At 40.9% G+C, this 20,562-nt stretch overlaps 1 protein-coding gene across 5 annotated transcripts; it reads left to right on the top strand.

Annotated features, from left to right (window-relative positions):
• Window positions 1-790: 790 nt before the first annotated feature.
• On the top strand, window positions 791-20,289 carry CAPSL (calcyphosine like). 5 transcript variants are annotated; one of them, XM_073343753.2, is made up of 5 exons: window positions 791-868; window positions 4,989-5,125; window positions 6,639-6,816; window positions 7,657-7,866; window positions 12,041-13,972. In XM_073343753.2, the coding sequence occupies exons 2-5, from the start codon at window positions 4,989-4,991 to the stop codon at window positions 12,140-12,142; spliced, it is 627 nt and encodes a 208-aa protein (XP_073199854.1). In that variant the 5' UTR covers window positions 791-868; the 3' UTR covers window positions 12,143-13,972. The 5 variants fall into 5 exon arrangements, with proteins under 5 accessions (XP_073199854.1, XP_073199853.1, XP_073199850.1 ...); XM_073343752.2 differs by having other exon boundaries at window positions 808-901; XM_073343749.1 differs by lacking the exons at window positions 791-868; window positions 12,041-13,972 and adding exons at window positions 4,060-4,167; window positions 19,802-20,289.
• Window positions 20,290-20,562: the final 273 nt, after the last annotated feature.

The raw sequence follows: 20,562 nt of genomic DNA, 5'->3' as shown, positions 1-20,562 counted from the left end.
ACTGTAACTTATGGTAAATAGAATAATTGTGTCTAAACAGAACGGAGCATGATTTTGTATCATTCAAATTTTCTTTTCAGTTTTCTTTTTTCAGTGGATTAATGAAATCCCAGGATTTCCTTATACAGATTCTTCTTGAATAATTCTTGGAAATAGTGAAATAATCAACTGCAGAGAATACGTCTGCACCTTGATTTTTGTGGAACCAAAATGACTAATTATTTATTACTTTCTCTCATCTTATTTGGACACAGGAATTACACCAGTGAGTTTTTTTAATCATATCAAGTCTTGAAGAGATGTAATTTTTTACAAATGCATGTTTAGATAGAGCACTATCTTGTAATCTTTACATAACCCTTTTATTAAATAGGGAATTTGGATGGGCAAAGAAAATGGAGTCAAACCCTCTATTATTAATCCATATGCTGCAGGAAGATCTGCATACAGCCAGCATGGGCAGAAAGGAGAAGGGTGAGGCAATTTAGAAGATGAAAAGAAGAAAAAACCAACAACAAATCTGCTAATCGCACAACACAGGCACAGCACAACTACTCCTAGCTGGTGGCTCAGTCAGTAAGGGAAGGTTTGGCCTGTCACAGCGACCAACGTCTCCTTGGAAACACAGGAGGGTAAACTCCAATCTCCTGAAAAAGTGGGGGCTGGGATATGTAAACAAGTAAAATGAGATAGATGGACAAGGAATCCCTCCAGTCAGTTTGGGAGCTTCCTAGAGCCCTGCTTCAGTTACCATGAGCCATCCAATCAAAGCAACAGGGGTGTGACCTGGAGGAGAGGAGGAGGAGGTGGTGGGGACAGAGACAGGACCAGTTTTCCAAGCTGAACGAGAGAGCGTCCATAGTTTCAGGTAGAAGTAACAGGTTACAGATTAACATTAAAGGTAAAGAATTTAATTTAGGAATTTAAAGGTAGGGGACTGGGGAATTCAAACATTGCAGTTATATATGAGTCTATGGTTTCAGAAAGTCATGCTTTTAAAATTGCAAGTAAGAAACTTGGCAAACAATTGTGAGGTTTGGACGTTCAGATTATTAGTAGGGGTGCTATTGGGGAAAAAAACAAACGAAAGAGATTGGCATGAGTTTCAGCTTTTAGTCTCCATGGAGTGGGACTCTTTGGGACAGGGACAGTGTGTAATTACGTGTTTTGACAGAAACTAGCACCTTGTGGGCACTACTATAATCCAGAGAATGATGTGTTCTTTCACCTTTCATACCATGCACTTTAGAGTTTTTCAGAGAAATAAGGCAGGGGTTTTTAACGGGTTCTGTTGAGCTCAATATAGGGGTAACTGGGTGAAAAGTAATGGTATGTGATATACAGGATTTTAGAATAAATGATCTAATTGTTCCTTCTGGTCTTAAACTCAATGACTCTAAGGGTTAGGCATCCAATTTTCATTATATTTCAATGGGATTTAGGTGTCTAACTCCTTAAAGTTTCTTTGAAAAATCCAGCCTGAAATTTCATTTTTATTTTTACAATACAAATAAATCTTATTTTATTTTTACTCTGGCCAATTTATGTGAAGCACCATAGCCAGTAAAAAGTTAACTCAGGCAACTGTAATTGCTAAAAACTTTATTAATTAAACAAATTAATGACCATGTTGTCCTTCTCTTATGGGAGACAGCTGATGATGTTGTACAGTTGGGGTAGGAAGCAAAGACATATGAGATTAGTAGAGTGCCTTTTCCTTGCTTTATCAATGGCTATTAATGCATGTTTATAAGGCACCTGTAGAGCTGTTGTTTAGCATGTCTAAAGAGTTTATAGTCACTAAATCTTTTAGTAATCATGCATATTTTTAACCTTCAGAACTCCGGGATAATAAAGTTATGTGTTACCCATAAATCCTTGCCCGCTCTGTTACCCCTTTTTGTTTTATGTGCTACATCAGGAAGGCAGTGTTGTAGCAGTCATGTGATTTTTGAAATATCTACAAGGCTGTGAATTCATCACATGCGCAGAAAGAGGTCATACTACTGCGTGGGCCTGGAAGATCTACCATAGAGAACAACTCTGACCCATAATGTGTCAGATTTAGAAGGGCTTTTCTATCCTTCTCTATGCTACTATGGAATAAAACAAGTGAAACAAAATGTCTAGTGTAAGGTCCTGATCCTGAAGATTCACTAACATGGACTCTGCATTTGCATAGACCTCAGTGGGAATCACATGGACATATCAGTGTCTCCAACGGCAGGTTCATGGCCTAAGTTGTCATATTTATTATTCATTTGATCAGTTTTTACTGTGCTGTTACTTTAATCCAGTTTCTGCTGTGAATGTAAAAGGGCCAGATTTATCCCTGGTGTAATTCTACTGATGGTTGTGTCTAAAGGCACTGATTGCAAAGGGTGTCCCAATAGCCAGCAGACTGGATTGGCTTGTCTGTGGAAACCTGGTTTAGCACTCCCCCAGGTGCCACAGAGGTCTGGGGAGCAGAGTAATTAATGCTGCCCTACCCTTACACCGTCAGAGAGGAGAAAAGTGATACAGAATAGGGGAAGGGAATGTGAAGGGCAGAAGCAGCAACTCCACTCCTATTTGGAAATTCCCTGAGCGAAATCAGCTCCTGCTCCATGCTCACTCCAGTGTATACATGGAGAACGTGGCATAGGCACAATATGAGTGGCCTCATGAAGAAGCCATGCTGACACTGGGGATGAGGCCAGATGCTCTGCAGAGGGGTGCCTCTGGGAGAGACTGGAATTTCCTTTCCCCACGGAGGGTCCAATTTTGGAAGCACCATAATTTATTGCAAAATGGTATGATGTGGTCCTAAATCTTTCAGGTATCTCTCACCCCTCATCAGACTGTTGCTATGCCCCTTGATGGGTCACAAGACCCATATATAATATAACACTTATATTATTTTTGGAGATTTGCATCCATCACCCATTCAAACATAAGTTATTTTAAGTATCGGCTAGTGGATACTTTAACAACAAGCAGCTATTGGCTTTGCTGCGATCATGTCTTTCAGAAGATGATGGTCTTTTTGTTTTACTTTGACTTGGCTCTATAACCTTTGTCCATTCAAAGATCTGGTGCTCGATCCTGCTCCCACTGAGGTCAGGCAGAATGTTGCCATTAAGGTGAACAAATACAGGATTGGTTGCTTTATTTGCTACATATTGGGAGTCTGTGAAAAGGGAACTTTAGGAGGTAGCAGTGCATTGAAAGCAATATTTTGAGAGGAGGGGAAGGATAAGGAGTTGTTTAATTCCTCTCATGCTAATGTCTTAGTAGTGATTCAGAACCGGGCTTCTTGAAGGAATGTCCATGGGTTCCCAAAGACAGAGCAACAATCCTCAATAGGGCAACAAAAGTGCACTTCCTACAGGACTTTAGGGCTTTGTCTACACCGTATACCAGCATGATGAAGCTGCACTGGTCCTAGCAATGGCATAAGCAGTAGTGTAGACAGGGTTCAGGCATTTTTACCATCAACTTCTCAACTGGATACATGCTGCAGGATGTATTCTGTTGTTTTGATATATGTTTATTGAATGTCCAGTAAAGATTTTGAAAGGACTATAGTCCTAGCGTCCTATATTACCTGTAAGTCATATCCAAGATGTAAGTGTTTTCTCAGTGTAATGTGTTAGTTATGCAGAAGAATATCTTTGTGAATAGAATTCAAACAATTGATTTCTTCAGCCTTATCAACGTGTTGATAATTGTGGTGCTGTGAAATTATGTAAGTGTGTGCAGGCCTTACAAGTTATAGTAATATTTAGCACTTGCATTTTTAACTATAAATGTTAAGAGCTGGGAGGTGGAATTACCTCTGTATACAGCATTAGGGTGAACATGACTGGAATACTGTGTCCAGTGCTGTCCACAATTCAAAAAGATTGTTGAAAACTTGGAAAGGGTTCCAAAAAGAGCTACAGATTGTTTTGAGGTCTGGAAAACATGCCTTATAGTGAAAAACAATAATTTCAATCTATTTAGTTACTCTATCTAAGAGAAGGTTAACAAGTAACTTAATCATGGTCTAAAATCTCTAAAAGAGATTTCTGATAGTAGACAGCTCTTTAAGCTAGCAGAAAAAGCATAATGAGATCCAATGATTAGAAGATGAAGCTAAGCAAATTCAGACTGGAAATAAGGGTGTGTACATTTTTAACTGTGAAGGTAATTAACCATTGGAACAACTTACCTGGGGATACGATAGATTCTCCATCACTTGAAGCCTTTAAAACAAGACATGCTATAGCTAAAACAGAAGTTCTGGACATGATGCAGAAATTATTGAGTGAGGTGTAATGCAGAATGTCAGATTAGGTGCTTATAATGGCCCCTTCTGGCCTTGAAATCTATGAATTGTGTGATGTTTGTAATGAATGTTGTAATATGTGTTGTTGTTATGAAATGTTGGAAATGGATCCCTTGAACAAGAAATGGTTTGTAGCACTAGTAGGATCCACCTGGTTTGGCTGCCTGGTAGAGTTAGTAGAAATAACTTTTCATTTTTACACAGGGTCCTACAACCTCAGACCTGTTATAATCCTATACAATTGCTAAATATTATTGTTAAATATTTGCTCACATGTGGAAGTATTAAGCTTATCTGAACAGCCTACATTTGTGTAGGTTTTTGCAGCATACCACACAGCTACATTAGGTTGTCATTTGTCTCAGAGAGAGAGCTAGCATTTGCACATGGTTAGTATAGATCAGACTCTTGCTAGCTGTTTATTTCCTCCCAAGGGCAGCTTGTATTTCCAGTTTTGTGCAATGATATTTTTGACTGATAATATCAAATGGCCACAAAAGTCGTTCATTAACAAGCAGAAAGCTCTTACAAGTGAAGTATTTGTGCAGTCTGAGGAAGTAAGATAGGTTTCGGTATTCAAGAACATGTTTTAAAGACCGTACTTGGTAATCAGTGCCAATCAGATAAAGCCTTTTTCAGCTCTGTGAATCTTTGCTAAAGGGGGAAATTCTTGTTCTAGATGCCTGGTACAGCGAGGCATGACCGGGACATGGCAATCCAGGCCAAAAGAAACTTGGCCAAAACCACAGACCCAATTGAGAGGCTTCGGCTGCAGTGTCTAGCAAGGGGGTCTGCAGGCATCAAAGGACTTGGCAGGTAAATCCAAGAAGCCAAATACATTATTAAAGCAAAGAACTTGAGTAATAAGATGCTATATCAATACGGCTAAAATGGGCCTAAGCTGCAAAATATCAGCTATTGATTGAAGTCAGTGGCAAAACTCCAACGGACTTTCATGGAGCCAGGATTTCAAATGCTCCAGAGTTCAGGGGTGTTTGGATTTGTGAAGTGCAACTGCAACTCCAGTACTATTGTTTTCTTCAAAGATTTTTCAATAAAAATGTAAAACTAACCAACTAAACAAAGGTTTCAGAGTAACAGCCGTGTTAGTCTGTATTCGCAAAAAGAAAAGGAGGACTTGTGGCACCTTAGAGACTAACCAATTTATTAGAGCATAAGCTTTCGTGAGCCACAGCTCATGCATCTGAGGAAGTGAGCTGTGGCTCACGAAAGCTTATGCTCTAATAAATTGGTTAGTCTCTAAGGTGCCACAAGTCCTCCTTTTCTTCTTTCAACTAAACAAAAGAGAGCAATGGAAAGAACAAGGAATTGAAATTAATGCAAGCATCTGCATTGCCAACATCAAAACAAAGGGATGGAAAGGTACAAGGGCCAGATCCAAATCCTTATTCTTCAGTGAAATGACACTGATTTGTACCTGCTGATGGTCTGGACAACAAGCTTCCTGCTTTGCACATTTAACTTCTGTTTTCCTATTTAAAATTTTGATATGGGACAGGGCTTGGGTGTGAGGTAGGACCATTAGACCAAAGTGCATGGCTATAGGATCAGTGTGCACTAGTTACATGTGTATATTAGTTAATGAGCTCACAATGGAAGTGGACTAGAAAGACAAAGGAAGTATTATTATCCCCATTTTACAGATGGGGAAGTGAGGCACAGAGAAACTAAAATGACTTGCACGCATGGCCAGACTTCCTTTGTGACCCTGGGCAAGTCATTAAATCTGAAAATGTTGCTTTAGTAATTACATCATGTATGAGTCATGTTCTATCACAACTGCATCTATGTGTCACCAATTTTAATGTAGTTTTCTGTTTAGTCACTGATTATAATTTTTTCTCCATCTCAGCTGAGTTTGACAATTCTTTCAACCATTCCCAACGGCTATGATTTACCAGACGGCTCAGTTTCAATACAATAATAATAATTATTATATTGGGGTTGGATTTTTAAAAATACTTGTATACTTCCTTTACTGCAGTCCTATTTAAAAGTAAAACATCTTCCAACTACCATCTTAGCAGTTTGTGTTTTGTGAAGGTCACATTTCATGTTCAGAGAGAGGGAATGGAAAATAGGTCTTGCCAAACTGACTAGGTGGGGTAAGCAATGCTGATTGACAGGCATTGCTCATTACCACCTCAATACCGCCTTTTCTCTGAAGAGACTTTACGAAGAGGAAATGTTATCCCAATAAGGTGTCCCTTTCAAGTCCTAATAAACTGTCATTCTTCTATGTAAATTCTGCCTCTTGTACTACTCTCATTCTTTATTTTATTTATTTTAAACACACATTTTTCCACAGGGTATTTCAGATTATGGATGATGACAAAAGCAGAACCCTTGATTTCAAAGAATTCTTGAAAGGGTTAAATGATTATGCCGTGATGATGGACAAGGAAGAAGCTCAAGAGCTTTTCAGGATCTTTGATAAAGATGGCAACGGAACAATAGACTTTGATGAATTTCTTGTAACGTTAAGAGTAAGTTTCCAAACAACGTGCTTTTTTGTTATCTAAATGAGAAAAATCCTGTTCCATGACTAGCTAAACAGTCAAGTAATAGGTCAATGCAGTTCTATTTTATCAGTAATACTGGTATCTACATAAATATCAAAGGGACAACATCAGTTTGAAGAATTTCATTTCCATCTAAAAATGAGAAAGGAAAGGTGGTATTTTGGGTCAGTCTGTGGACTGGGAGCCAGGGTTCTGGGGTTCAGTTCTAGGGCTTTACTACAGACTTCCTTGGGAAAATCACCTACTCTCTCTAGGTCTCACTTCCCTATCTAAAATGGGGATGATAAATGTCCTTTGTCTTGCTTGTCTGCTTATGCTGTAAACTCATTAAGGCAGCATGGTCTTCTCTTTGCATGTGTTCATATAGTGCCTAGCACAATGTGTGTGTGTGTGTGTGGGGGGGTGTTAATCTTGGTTTGGGCCTGTAAATACTACTAAAATACAAATGTAAAAAAAGAGAGATCTTATACCTATTGTTGTTACAAGTGAAATCTAATATGGAGAGAACAGAAAGATATTCTAAAAAACATTTGTACCTGTTTTTTCAGTTTGTTTCTCTACCTTTGATAGAAGTCTGAGTCCAATCAGTTGCACTATTTAGTCAATGGTGAATGGCATTTCCTGTCTCAAGCTCTTGTCCAACAGGATGACTGTCACACTCTTCTCTGGGTAGCATTTATGTGCACACCATGTCCCAGGCTCTCTGAAAGTGGGTTTACTAGTAACAGCAGCAGCAAAGCTTGAAGCTGAAACTGGACAGACAGCAGACAGACATAGGATTAATCTGTTAATATCTGCTTTCAGCCTCCAATGTCTAATGCCAGAAAAGACATCATCATGCAAGCGTTTCGGAAGTTTGACAAAACCGGTGATGGTATTGTAACCATTGAAGACTTACGGGGGGTGTATAATGCAAAGCATCATCCCAAATATCAGAATGGAGAATGGACAGAAGATCAAGTTTTTAGAGCCTTTCTAGATAACTTTGATTCACCGTATGAGAAAGATGGGAAGGTAAGTGGAATAGCACAAGGCAACTGAAGGGCGCTCCATTGGAAAACAAGCCCAATATCCAACAATTAAAAGCATGTACAGCACATCTGTGCCGTGCTTATTGATACATCCTTTGCATTAATAGTAAAATGGATGTACAGCCATGAGGATAATGTTCTTTTGTTTCTTTCCCTCCATTAATACCCAACTGCTTTTTTAATGCAGAGACCTATCTTTTTGAATAATTTGGGCAATCGAAGTATAGTGGGCTAAGTCCTGTGTCCTGCACTCATTGGGTCAGGGCTCTGTTACCTGGAGTGAAGGATTGGACTGGAGACGCTCTGCAGCTGCTTCTGTACCTCTGCTCTACCCACGGCACAACTGTGCCAATGGTTGGTGGTATCACGTAGCAGCAGATCCACTGATTTCACCTCTCCAGCCTGCCTGTGTCACACCCCCAAGCCCACTGCATATAGAACAAAATTTGACCATATGCAAAATCATAGGATTTGGGGTATTTTTGTAGTTACTTGTGATTGATTTGCAAATAATGGGATACGGCATCAGACTATGCATTCCACCTCAGGGCAACAGCACACTACATAATTAAGAAAAGTGCAATTATTACTAATAAACAGGCCTTGATTTTCAAACCCCTTGTGAGGAGAAGATTCTCCACCTGCTAAAAAACTACAATGCATGGTCTAGTTTAAGCACAGAGTCCCTGATTCAGGAAAGCATCCCTATTCAGGACAGTATTTATGCATGTGCTTAGCTTTAAGCACGTGCTTAAATAACTTTGAGGTGAATTGGCATTGAAGTCAGTCATGAATAAGGAGATGGACTTCATAGAAGATTAGGATTGGAAGAGACCCCAGGAGGTCATCTAGTCCAACCCCCTGCTCAAAGCAGGACCAACACCAACTGAATTATCCAAGCCAGGGATTTGTCAAGCCGGGACTTAAAATCCTCTAGGGATGGAGATTCCTCCCTAGATAACCCATTCCAGTGCTTCACCACCCTCCTAGTAAAATAGTGTTTCCTAATATCCAACCTAGGCCTCCCCCACTGCAACTTGAGACCATTGCTCCTTGTTCTATCATCTGCCACCACTGAGAACAGCCGAGCTCCATCCTCTTTGGAACCCCCCTTCACGTAGTTGAAGGCTGCTATCAAATCCCCCCTCACTTTTCTCTTCTGCAGATTAAACAAGCCCAGTTCCCTCAGCTTCTCCCCATAAGTCATGTGCCCCAGCTCCCTGATCATTTTTGTTGCCCTCCGATGGACTCTCTCTAATTTGTCCACATCCTTTCTGTAGTGGGGGGCCCAAAACTGGATGCAATACTCCAGATGTGGCCTCACCAGTGCTGAATAAAGGGGAATAATAACTTCCCTCAATCTGCTGGCAATGCTCTTACTAATGCAGCCCAATATGCCGTTAGCCTTCTTGGCAACATGGGCACACTGCTGACTCATATCCAGCTTCTCATCCACTGTAATCCTCAAGTCCTTTTCTGCAGAATTGCTGCTTAGCCAGTTGGTCCCCAGCCTGTAGCGGTGCATGGGATGCTTCCATCCTTAGTGTAGGACTCCACTCTTGTACTTGTTGAACCTCATCAGATTTCTTTTGGCCCAATCCTCCAATTTGTCGAGGTCATTCTGGACCCCATTTCTACCCTCCAGCATATCTACCTCTCCCCCCATCTTAGTATCATCTGCGAACTTGCTGAGGGTGCAATCTATCCCATCGTCCAGATCATTAATAAAAATGTTGAACAAAAACGGCCCCAGGACCGACTCTTGGAGTACTCAATTTGATACCAACTGCCAACAAGACATTGAGCCATTGATCACTACCCGTTGAGAACGACAATCTATCCAGCTTTCTATCCACATTATAGTCCATCCATCCAATCCATATTTTTTTAACTTGCTGGCAAGAATACTGTGGGAGATGGTATCAAAAGCTTTGCTAAAGTCAAAATATATCACATCCATTGCTTTCCCCATATCCACAGAGCCAGTTATCTCATCATAGAAGGCAATCAGGTTGGTCAGGCATGACTTGCCCCTGGTGAATCCATGTTGACTGTTCCTGATCACCTTTCTCTACTCCAGGTGCTTCAAAATGGTTTTCTTGAGAACTTTCTCCATGATTTTTTCAGGGACTGAGGTGAGGCTGACCGGTCTGTAGTTCCCTGGGTTCTCCTTCTTCCCTTTTTAAAAGATGGACACTATATTTGCCTTTTTTCAATTGTCCAGGATCTCCCCCATTCGCCACAAGTTTTCAAAGATAATGGCCAATGGCTCTGCAATCACATCAGCCAATTCCCTCAGCACCCTCGAATGCATTAGATCTGGAGCCATGGACTTGTGTATGTCCAGCTTTTCTAAATAGTCCTTAACCTGGTCTTTCACCATTGAGGGCTGCTCACCTCCCTATACTGTGTTGCCTAGGACAGCAGTGTGGGAGCTGACCTTGTCTGTGAAGACAGAGACAAAAAAAGCATTGAGTACTTCAGCTTTTTCCACATCATCTGTCACTACGTTGCCTCCCCCATTCAGTAAGGGTCCCACACTTTCCCTGACCACCTTCTTGTTGCTAACATACCTGTCAAAATCCTTCTTGTTACCCTTCACATCCCTTGCTAGCTGCCACTCCAGTTGTGTTTTGGCCTTCCTGATTACACCCCTGCATGCTTGGACAATATTTTTATACTCCTCCCTAGTCATCTGACCAAGTTTCCACTTCTTGTAAGCTTCCTTTTTGTGTTTAAGCTCACCGAAGATTTCACTGTTAAGCCCAGCTGATCGCCACATACTTCAGTGCTTTCCTGAATTGGGGCCAGAGTTTGGATTTTTGTTACCACCTGTGCCACTAATTGGTCTTAACAATGTTTTTTGCACTTTATAAACACTTTCAACACACAAACATATTTAGGAAGTAAATATAATTGTCCCTACTTTACAAAAGCCCAAGGTCATAGAAAAGTCAGGGTCAGAACTTGCATCTCTTGTTTCCAAGTCTTGTGCCTAATCCTCTAGACCACAGGTCCTTCTGAACAACAAACTTGACCTCTCTGAGCTGGAGTCTGATCTAAGCCACACCACTGTTGTAAACTCATGGAGCTTCCAAAGCTTCCTGTTATTTGAAACAAGGACATGTCCCCTGACGTTAGCAGCGGGGATCTGGGCTTGCTTTTGTTAACAGGTGGTTTCAGATAAGCGAAATTCATATAATGGAGCTGGTAAGGATGTCTGGCTTAGTGAGCAGAACTAATTTGTTTTAGCCAATGTGCCTTAACACTGAGCTTCAGATAAAAATCACCTTAGCAAAAGCACCATAGTCTTGCTGAGTCAACCAAGCTTGGGAAGCTGGATGCTTGTTTATAATAAGTGGAATAGGCTTTAAGGTCCAGATCCCCCAGTTATTGAATCATTTTAGGTGTCTCCCAAACACAAGACTGGAACAATGACTGGGAGATATCTTTTTTGTAAATAGCTTTATTCAAAGTACTGTATAAATGGTCCAAAGATTAAAACTTCACAAAAACATTTATATAAATGAAGGATTGGAAAAATATTTCTCCACATATAAAAGGTCAGGCCAATTTAAAAAGTGGATAGGCAGACTAGTTGCTTTTGTAAATGGTTTCAACCCAGAAATGCATATCAAAATAAACAAAACTCAGCTGGGATTTAAAAACTGCTTTCTCTCTTTTAGTCAGGTCTACTCTGAAGAATGGCATCTTTAGCTTGATAAATGGATATAAAACTACAATCTCCCAATAGCAGCAGGAACCCATTCCAATTCATTCATTACAATGTAATGAATTTGCTGTCCAAATTCAGATGAGTCAAAGAGAAAATTAAATGGCAATAGTTGTCTTTTTGAAGGACGAGAGCTTCACTGATTCTGTCTTTCAGTTTTCAGGGAAGATGAGAACTAATTTCAACTAGGTTCACATAGGGAACAGGACCTCTACATTTTAGGACTTTCCACTACTGAAGGAGTTACACCTTCTTCATTTTCCCTCCTGTCTTAGGTTCCTTCCTAATTCAAGATAACTTGAAGCACAACAAGTATATGGCTTAAATCTTGCTCATTTACAGATGTTTATTTACATATAGTATGTATGTGTTATGACATGAAGAATGAAGGTTTCCTTTTCTGTTTTAAAATTTTCTACTTTAGGTTACAACAGAAGAATTCATGAACTACTATGCAGGAGTCAGCGCTTCAATAGACACTGATGTCTATTTCATTATCATGATGAGAAATGCTTGGAAATTCTAACTGTACATTTAAGGAAACAAGACATTATTTCCAGCTGCTTAGCTCCACATGATTAAATATGTGCATAATAATATGGTCACGTTTCCCACAATAGTACCTTGTAGTCACTGTGCTGATTTCAATATATCAGAAGAGACAATACTCACTATACCACATTGTTTTGGCAGGACCATGCTGAGCTGATGGACATCATAGGCTAAGAGGAGATTTGGTAGCACTGCCAATAATCACGCCCCTCCCTTTTCCTCCTGCTCCCCTTCTCTATGTTGTTTCTTCTCTCAGATGAGTAACCAGTTTCTCCTCAGACATGTGTGCTAGGCACCTTTCATTCCCAAACATGTTTCCAAATTCATGGCATAAGCTGCAGCTGTGTTTCAAAGAAGGTACCATAGCACCAGAGCAGAGGATTCTGGGATGTATATACTTAGTATAAATGTATAGGCATTTTTGTAGTATGTATACTGTCCTAAAGCTCCATAGATTTATCTTCCTTCTTTTTCCTTCTATTCCTTTATGAAAGTCACCAGAGGGCATAGATGCTTTACAATGTTCTCTTGTAACTATGCAATTGGAATACCTACCAGTGCTCCACCCAGTGTCTATGCTGGACCTAATCTGAAAGACTATACATATTACGAAGATACTTCTCCTGGGAATTTTTTATGAACTAAAGAACTTCATAATCTTATTTTTTCTTGGCTTTGCTGTTGAAAAAGACTGGACATTAATTAACTGGAAGAGATAATAGGACTCTCCTGTCATGTCAGTGTCTGTGAGAGCTGATGTCTGGTCAGCTACCTGTGAGAAGAAAGGACGGTGAGAGAAGGGGCCTGTCTGAAAGCCATACTTCCTCTAATTATCCTTGCTTTGGTTCCTTTTCTCATTTCTCTTGTGTCAGTTTGTCTTTGTCCCAGAGTAAATTGTTGTCATTGTGTAAATGGTTTACATGAAGCAGAATTTACTCCAATTAATTTGTGCCAGTGTCATATACTTGTGTTTTCAATCTCTCTATCCTTAGTAAAAGACTTGAGGTTTTGACAACAAATCGAGCCATGTTCAGAGCCAACAAAAAGTGCTATTGGCCACATTTTCACAAGCGCTTAACACCCAGAAGTGGAGCTCGATTTTCAAGAGCTCGGCTCTTATTTACATACCAAACTAAGTGGCCTGATTTTCAAAAGTTCAGTGTGTGATTTTGAAAATCTGACCTTAAATGTCACAATGGCAGTTAGTAGCTACTGAGCACTTAAAATCTGGCCCTGAGCTATTTGGAAACATGGCCTTATGGGATACATACTTGCTAGTTTGTTTCAGTATGACCTATCATCACAACAGTAGGTATCTGGAATTCCTCACCACAGCTGTGCAAAGTCAATGTTTGCCTTGATCTGGTAAGACTCTGCACACTTGCGTAAATTAATAACTATGGAAGTTGGTGTAACTGGAAAGGGAAATTATTTTGATTAGATAATGTGTCATCAAGGAAATGAGGACTCTTTACATAATGTGATACTGTTGTGGACCAACAAATAAATTCATGTACGTGAAGTAGAAAGGTGCCTTACATGAAAAATACATGTGCCATTTCACATGCTGGCAGTTATATGTAGCCACTTTCTTATTAATTTATTTATTGGGTCTGTAACAGGTATATTCTATACCTTGCACATTTTAAATAAAGATGTAACGTTAGTGGGCTGTGAGAGTCACAAAGTGAAAAATGATCCCACTCTGGCATATAATGTATCTAAAGACTCCCAAAATCCACAGTGATCTGTTGTGCTGACATTAAATCAAGTGAAGTGAAAAGTTTTGTCTTACTAACCTTAATTCTTGACCAGATTGTCTGTTTAATACTAACCATATAAAATTCTAATATCTATTCAAGGCTAAGTGCAATATGCCTTTTCAAACACAAATTTTTGTTTGTAAATTGGATGAAAAGCTCTGACACTGCAAAACGTATTGTCCCTGATCCTACACTATTAAAGTCAGTGGGAACTTTGCCATTGACTTCAGTGAGCAAAGGATCAAGACCATTGTGATTAATGAAAGATCACTGCTTTGAGATTAGATTTCCCTTCTCTTTCTACACCAACCCTGAGTAATAGAACTTTGTGCAGGGAAGTGAGTGAGGTGAACAGGGACAGAATTGGTACATCCTATTCTGCAGAGAGCAGGACTCTGTGGCCGCTATTGCAATAGGCTGAAAACCAGCTGACCTCCCTTTGGATTCTCTGTAAGTAAGTTCTGGGCCACTAGGGCACATGGTCCCTCCCCTGCCACACCCTTTTTTCTGGAAGTCATTACACATGAATAAAGAACCCTGAAAACTTCCCTGGAACTGTTACTGATTCTAATCCCTCTGGCAATGTTCCCGTTCACTGCAGTAGAACCAGGCCCTCAGTCCGCTTTTTAAATCAAAACTTGTAACTGCAGAAAAGGTAGATTGTATGCGGAGGGGGAAAAAGAGCTGAGCTGAAATATTTTTTTACCCTCTAGCAAATATAGTAGAATTCAATGGGGATCTCTACAATAACAAATATAGTTTTATTACAGGTATGCAAAATCATACAAACAAGCACAGCACATTGGCTGCTAAATTGAAAAAGTTATATACTAAGGACCCGACGCAGCCATCCTTGACCTATGGATAAAACTTGCATTGACTTTAACAGAAGTTCAGTGTACAGATCAAAGGCAGTGTGGACCTAAGGGCTTGAGTCTGGTCTCAGATGCCATTCTAAATAATGCTGTATGCTTGGAGCCAGCAGCAGTGTCTAGCACTGTTGTACACTGTACTGTAAACAGAGATAGTTATAAAATTGCATTGAATGAAGTTGAATCCATTAGACAGCATCTGTTAAACTGTAGTTTCTTGTGCACGTTGGTCTATATGAAGTAAATACTGAAGAGATGCTGTAGAGAGGCTTGTGTGGCTGTATCATATATCTTCTAGAGCTTGATGCTGCAATAGGCACGGCAGCAGTTATTAGAATATATGTGGTAATGCACACCAGTTTTATCTGGGATTAGAATTAAGATTCTAAAATGTTATTTAACACTTTGTTCCATCGCATAATTTCTCATTTCTGATCATGAAACTCAAGCTACACCGCATGGTATATAAATTGTAGGGAACACCTTAGGCCGAAGCATGTAGTGTTTTTGATCGGTATATGGAATGCCTATTGATGCCAGCAGGAGCGATGCATGTGGATCAAGGGCAGCATAGAATCCTAAATTGGAACACAAGCCGCAGTTGAAAACCATTGTAAACAATGAACTCTGTGGTGTCCTCCAGTCTGTGCAGGGGACAAAGGAGCAGGCATTCTGGCCGCATGTTACGCTGATTCATAGAAACAGCAGTCTGCTCTCCTCCCTCTGCCTGAGCCCATAGAAGCCCTCTGGTGCAAACAAGCACCATGTGTTTGAGCTCCCCTGGTGTGTGAGAGGTAGAGATCCAGGGAACAACCACTCCACGGAGCATATTGCCCAGGGGGAAATACTTTTACAGGCAAAAAACACAGCAGAAGTTAATGCTAGTGCAGGCAGACTTAACTTTCATTCTTCGCCTTGTACCGCTGTCAGAGATGAGAATGATAAGCAAATAGAGCAGTGGGAGTAGTGGTTGCTGGGCTGCTAAACAAGCCATTCTACCTGTGGGGTGGAAGGAATCGGAAATTACATTGAGAGGCTAGTCATCCACATGGGAGCCCCAGCATGTGCAGGTTTGGAGTCAGAATTCTCCCACTGATCCTTGGTTCTTATTTGACTGACTTGCCATACACCCTAATTCCTCAACCATATCAAAACTTCCACTTCATTTTTCCTCTTTGTTAGTTTGGTTGGGGCCGGGGGGTGGGCAGGAAGAGAGAGAGAGAGAAACATTTGGGCTGATATGATCAAAAATCCTTGTTTAATTCACATTAACCTCATGAAGCCTGCAGTTAATATGTAAATCATAAAGTCATTCCCGGTTCAAGATAATTAAGTTCTGAAGAACTGGGTAACTAAACATATTCCTAAATGCAGATTGAGAATCTGACACTCTGGTCTGTTTGGGCACCTTTGTGCCAGTCTCCTCACACAAAACTGCCTTAAAACTGGCAGATCAAGCCAGTAGAGATTTCCCCTGCATATGGAAAGCCTTAGCTGGTGTGGACCCCTCATAGGGGCTCCTACATCACCCGCTCCTTGCGTCCAGCTCAGGAGGTAAGGCTGGGAGAAAAAGGATTTCCTAGCAGTCTGTGGCAGATGCAAAGGCACTGGTGGCTGATAGCAGGCAATAGAGAGGTCGCCGAGATATTCCTGGACACGGGGGGTTCAGTGATATAGCATAGGGAGATCTGTTACAATTGGCCGGACGTTTCTGGAAATGAGGGAGTCCATTTGTCAGATGAAGGTGCTGACATATGGCTCCAGGATGTGAGGGAATGGATTGGACAGGAATTGTGATACCAGGCAGTGTGGCAGGATTTGGGAGGGGGAGTGACCAAGCTAGTCACTCAGGTGAACCTACCCTGCGTTATGGGTTATATGATAAGGAGCCTTGTAACCCTGGTGCCAGTGATGGGTTATATGGTGAGGAGCCCGGTAACTCCCCCACACTGGAACCAATTAAATGCCTCGTATAGGAGAGTATGGGTGATGAGTGGATACTGCCCCTCCCTTGTGTTAAAAGTTTAATAGAAGCTGCGGCCTGCCGCTTGACTCCAGGAATGTGCGTGTCCTCATTCTGTAGCTTCAATACTTTTGGTAACTGAAAAACAATTCTATAGCAGTAAATGAGCCCAAAGCCACAAAAGGATGTAAGCATTGTGATGTTACAATTCACAGCACCTAACTTTTTGGGTGCCTAGAAAATTACAGAAACAGCACTATGATCCACAAAGCCTGCATTAGGCACCTAGGTTCCGAAACAGTGAATGGGGGGAGATAGGCAGCTAAAAATGTGATCCAGAAAGGCAGCATGCTGGAAGGAGCGGCCTAAGCTAGCCAGTAGGAGATACTAACCAGAGGCAGGGCCAGATGTACACCTTACACACCCCAAGGCACAGCATCTTCAGCGCCTTCCCCCTGCATACAGGGGACCTTCGTGTTGCACACAGTTTTCGAGAGGTAAGGTGCCCCTTGAACACCGGCGACCCCTTGGCACGTGCCTAGGGTGACCAGATGTCCCAATTTTATAGTTCCAATTTTTGGGTCTTTTTCTTATATACACTCCTATTACCCTCCACCCCCGTCCCGATTTTTCACACTTGCTGTCTGGTCACCCTACATGTGCCTACTGGAAATCCGGCCCCAACCAGAGGGGTGTGTGCTAAGTCCTTAAGTCCAGGCTGCAGGGAAGTGACTATCTCTGCTTGCTATTGGTGAACCAGGGGAAGATAGGCGGCTAAATGCGTGTGGGTCCCGAAATAAAATAGCTAAGGGGGGGCAGAGGTGGCTCTCCCTTAAAACCTTTAGCTTACTGGTTAGCTATTCACCCACGATATGGGAGACCCTGAGTTCAAGTTCTCCCCACATGGGAGGCAAAAGGGATTTGAACAGGGATCTGTCACCTCTCAGGTCAGTGCTCTAACTACTAGCTTATAGTCATTCTAACTCTTTCGCTGGCCCAATTAATATTTAGTTTTTCAATGGCTTAACTAAAGTGGAACAACTTCAATAGGAAAGATTGAGGGAGCCCCACATCAGAACGTTCCATAAGCACCCCCGCCCTGCTCCGCTATTTTGTGTGCACTTACTTGAGGGATTCGATTCACTACGCAGCCTCTGAGCACGCCTACCAGATCAGGCCCTTGCATGTGACTTAGGCTGCCAAATGCCCGTCTTCCCCAGTTTGCTAATTGCTCTGGGGCTTAGGGGGAGATAGGTGCACAGATGCCTAGACTGAGTCAGCAGCATGCATGCACAGAATCAAAAACCATAAGTGTCCAGAGAATGTTTACTGTAAAAACATAGGTGCCAAGTGAGTTTAGGTGCATACAGGGTTAACCAGTGGTAGACTACAGTGGTGCCTAAACCTGTGACGTAGGCTCCAACATACCTCCATGGATCGCACCCATGACATAGAACAGGGGTCAGCAACCTATGGCATGTGTGCCAAAGGTGGCACAAGAGCTGATTTTCAGTGGTACTCTGTTGCTGGCCTGGGGTCCTGGCCGCCGGCCCCCTGCCAGCCCGCTGTCGGCCTCGGTGAACAGAACCCCACAATTAACAAATTAACTATCAAACCCCACCTGTTTAATCAGAGGCCAGCGGACGGAACCCCAGACAGGCAGTGGGCTGAGCGGGCTGGGGTTCCGGCCGCCAGCCCTGCTCAGCCCACTGCCGGTCTGGGGTTCCAGCTGCCAGCCCCTTGCCAGCAGGGGTCCCAGCAGCTGGCCTGGGGGCATTGGAAAACTCAGCAAGGAAAAGCAAGGGCAAGGCTCACACTAAACTGCATTTTAATTTAATTTTAAATGAAGCTTCTTAAACATTTAAAAAACCTTATTTATTTTACATACAATGATAGTTTAGTTATGTAATATAGACTTATAGAGAGAGACCTTCTAAAAACATTAAAATGTATTATTGGCATGCAAAACCTTAAATTACAGTGAATAAATGAAGACTTGGCACACCACTTTTGAAAGGTTGCCGACCCCTGATGTAGAAGCTTAGACATTGTGAGCCAGATTGTAAAGGTATGTAGGCGCCTAACTCACATTGATTTCAATAGGAATTAGCAGCAAAATACCTTTAAAAACCTGGCGCTGTAAATTTTATATTGAACCTAGCCCTGAAGAAGGAAAATACTTTTTGAAATGAACATGGGCACCGCTCTGCTATTGATCTGCATTCAAAACGCCCATTGACGTCAGTGGAAGTTCTGCCTGAGGAATGGTGGCAGGATCCCATTAGCATTCAAAATAGGGGGGTTGAATAATTGAAATTTTTATGAAAAGTGTCTGCTCTTCACAGAAAAAAATGATATTTTTGTTACAAACCAAAAAACCACCAAAAACAAATATTTGGGCTAAACTCCAAAATATTTTGGGTTGTGGCCAACATTTTTCAGTATTTGAATTTGTGCTGATTATTTTTTTTTCATTTTTGACTAAATTATTTTTGAGGGGGAAAACATTTTCGACCAGCTCTAGTTTTATACTATAATTTCTGTTCTTAAACTATTTCTAAAATATATTTTCTCTTAATTGCTCCTTTTGAAAGGTACTGGGTTGCTGTTCTAACCTTATCATTTCTTCTCCATATTCCTGCTGGTGGTGGCATTACTATTGGCCCACTCTACTCTATTGTGATGTCTGAGTTGTGAATTTTATTCCTGTCTTGCTGTGGTTAATAACATCTGGTAACTTTTCTCATATTCACCATTTCAGGACAAAATGTCCTGCTCCATTTCTCATTGTAGGAACTGGGAGTGTTTCAGACTCTCAATTTTGGTACCTATGTGAGCAGAGACAAGCAAAAGTTGCCAGTAAATATGGATTTCAATATTGAAATAGTTGACAATTGGACATAATCAGACAGAGCTGAATGATACTAATCAAATGTTTAAAACATTTTTGGAATGTGTTAAACTTTCTGATTTGGTCTATAGCAGTGTATGGTGTCAGCATGGCAAGTAGTTAACTTTGGCTTTCTTGTTTTTAGGTGACAAAAGATGAGTTTTTGAACTATTACGCTGGAGTTAGTGCATCTGTGGATAGTGATGCCTACTTCAATCTGATGATGAAGAAATCCTGGAAACTATGATTTTTGCTGTTACTACTTTTTGCATCAGAGACTGTAAAGAAGTGCAATGTTTTTCAGGAGTTCAGTGTGGGTTTGATTTGTTTCCAGCTGATTCCTTGGGCTAGATTTTCAGAAACATGCAATGACATTGCACCTGCAAAATCAGTGGTTTCCCAATTAAATAACTCAACCCTTGCACATGCTTTAATATTTTCAGTAGGGGGCTCATAATAGGCAATTAACAAGCAGGGCTTAATGACAGTCAAAAGAACAGCGTGAGCTGGAGATGTGATAATCTATTTAAGCTGGCAATTGCATTTTCAGTGTAATCGCTTGTCTGTTGTATGGCCATTTATTAGATTTGTAATGTAGATATTCCTGACATATATTAAATCACTAATTTTTAATGTTTTGTTCTATTTACTGATCATCATAATAAGGGGTTTATTTGACTCTGAAATAATTTTGAACAATTATTTTTAAAGTTTCCTTTGTATTACATTTTAACAAGTTTAAAAAGACAACCTCAAAGTGCCTGCAACCGAAACAACAAATGCATAAAACAAAGAACAAATTAACTATCAAACCCTACCTGTTTAATCCAGTATAGATCATTTACATTTATGTTTTTACAAACATGAGCCCCAATCCCGCAACTACCTTAGCATGTGAGCAGTACA

The sequence above is a fragment of the Lepidochelys kempii genome, chromosome 5 (genome assembly GCF_965140285.1).
Source record: "Lepidochelys kempii isolate rLepKem1 chromosome 5, rLepKem1.hap1, whole genome shotgun sequence".
NCBI lineage: Eukaryota > Metazoa > Chordata > Testudines > Cheloniidae > Lepidochelys > Lepidochelys kempii.
The sequence above is the reverse complement of the archived record's forward strand: the minus strand, read 5'-3'. Positions and strand labels throughout refer to the sequence as shown.

Coding starts and splice junctions, on each gene's coding strand:
- CAPSL (XM_073343749.1), top strand. CDS start 4,111: ATGAAGCTAAGCAAATTCAGACTGGAAATAAGGGTGTGTACATTTTTA. Junction 5,126..6,638: donor GGCATCAAAGGACTTGGCAG/GTAAATCCAAGA, acceptor ATTTTTCCACAG/GGTATTTCAGATTATGGATG. Junction 7,867..19,801: donor CGTATGAGAAAGATGGGAAG/GTAAGTGGAATA, acceptor TCTTGTTTTTAG/GTGACAAAAGATGAGTTTTT.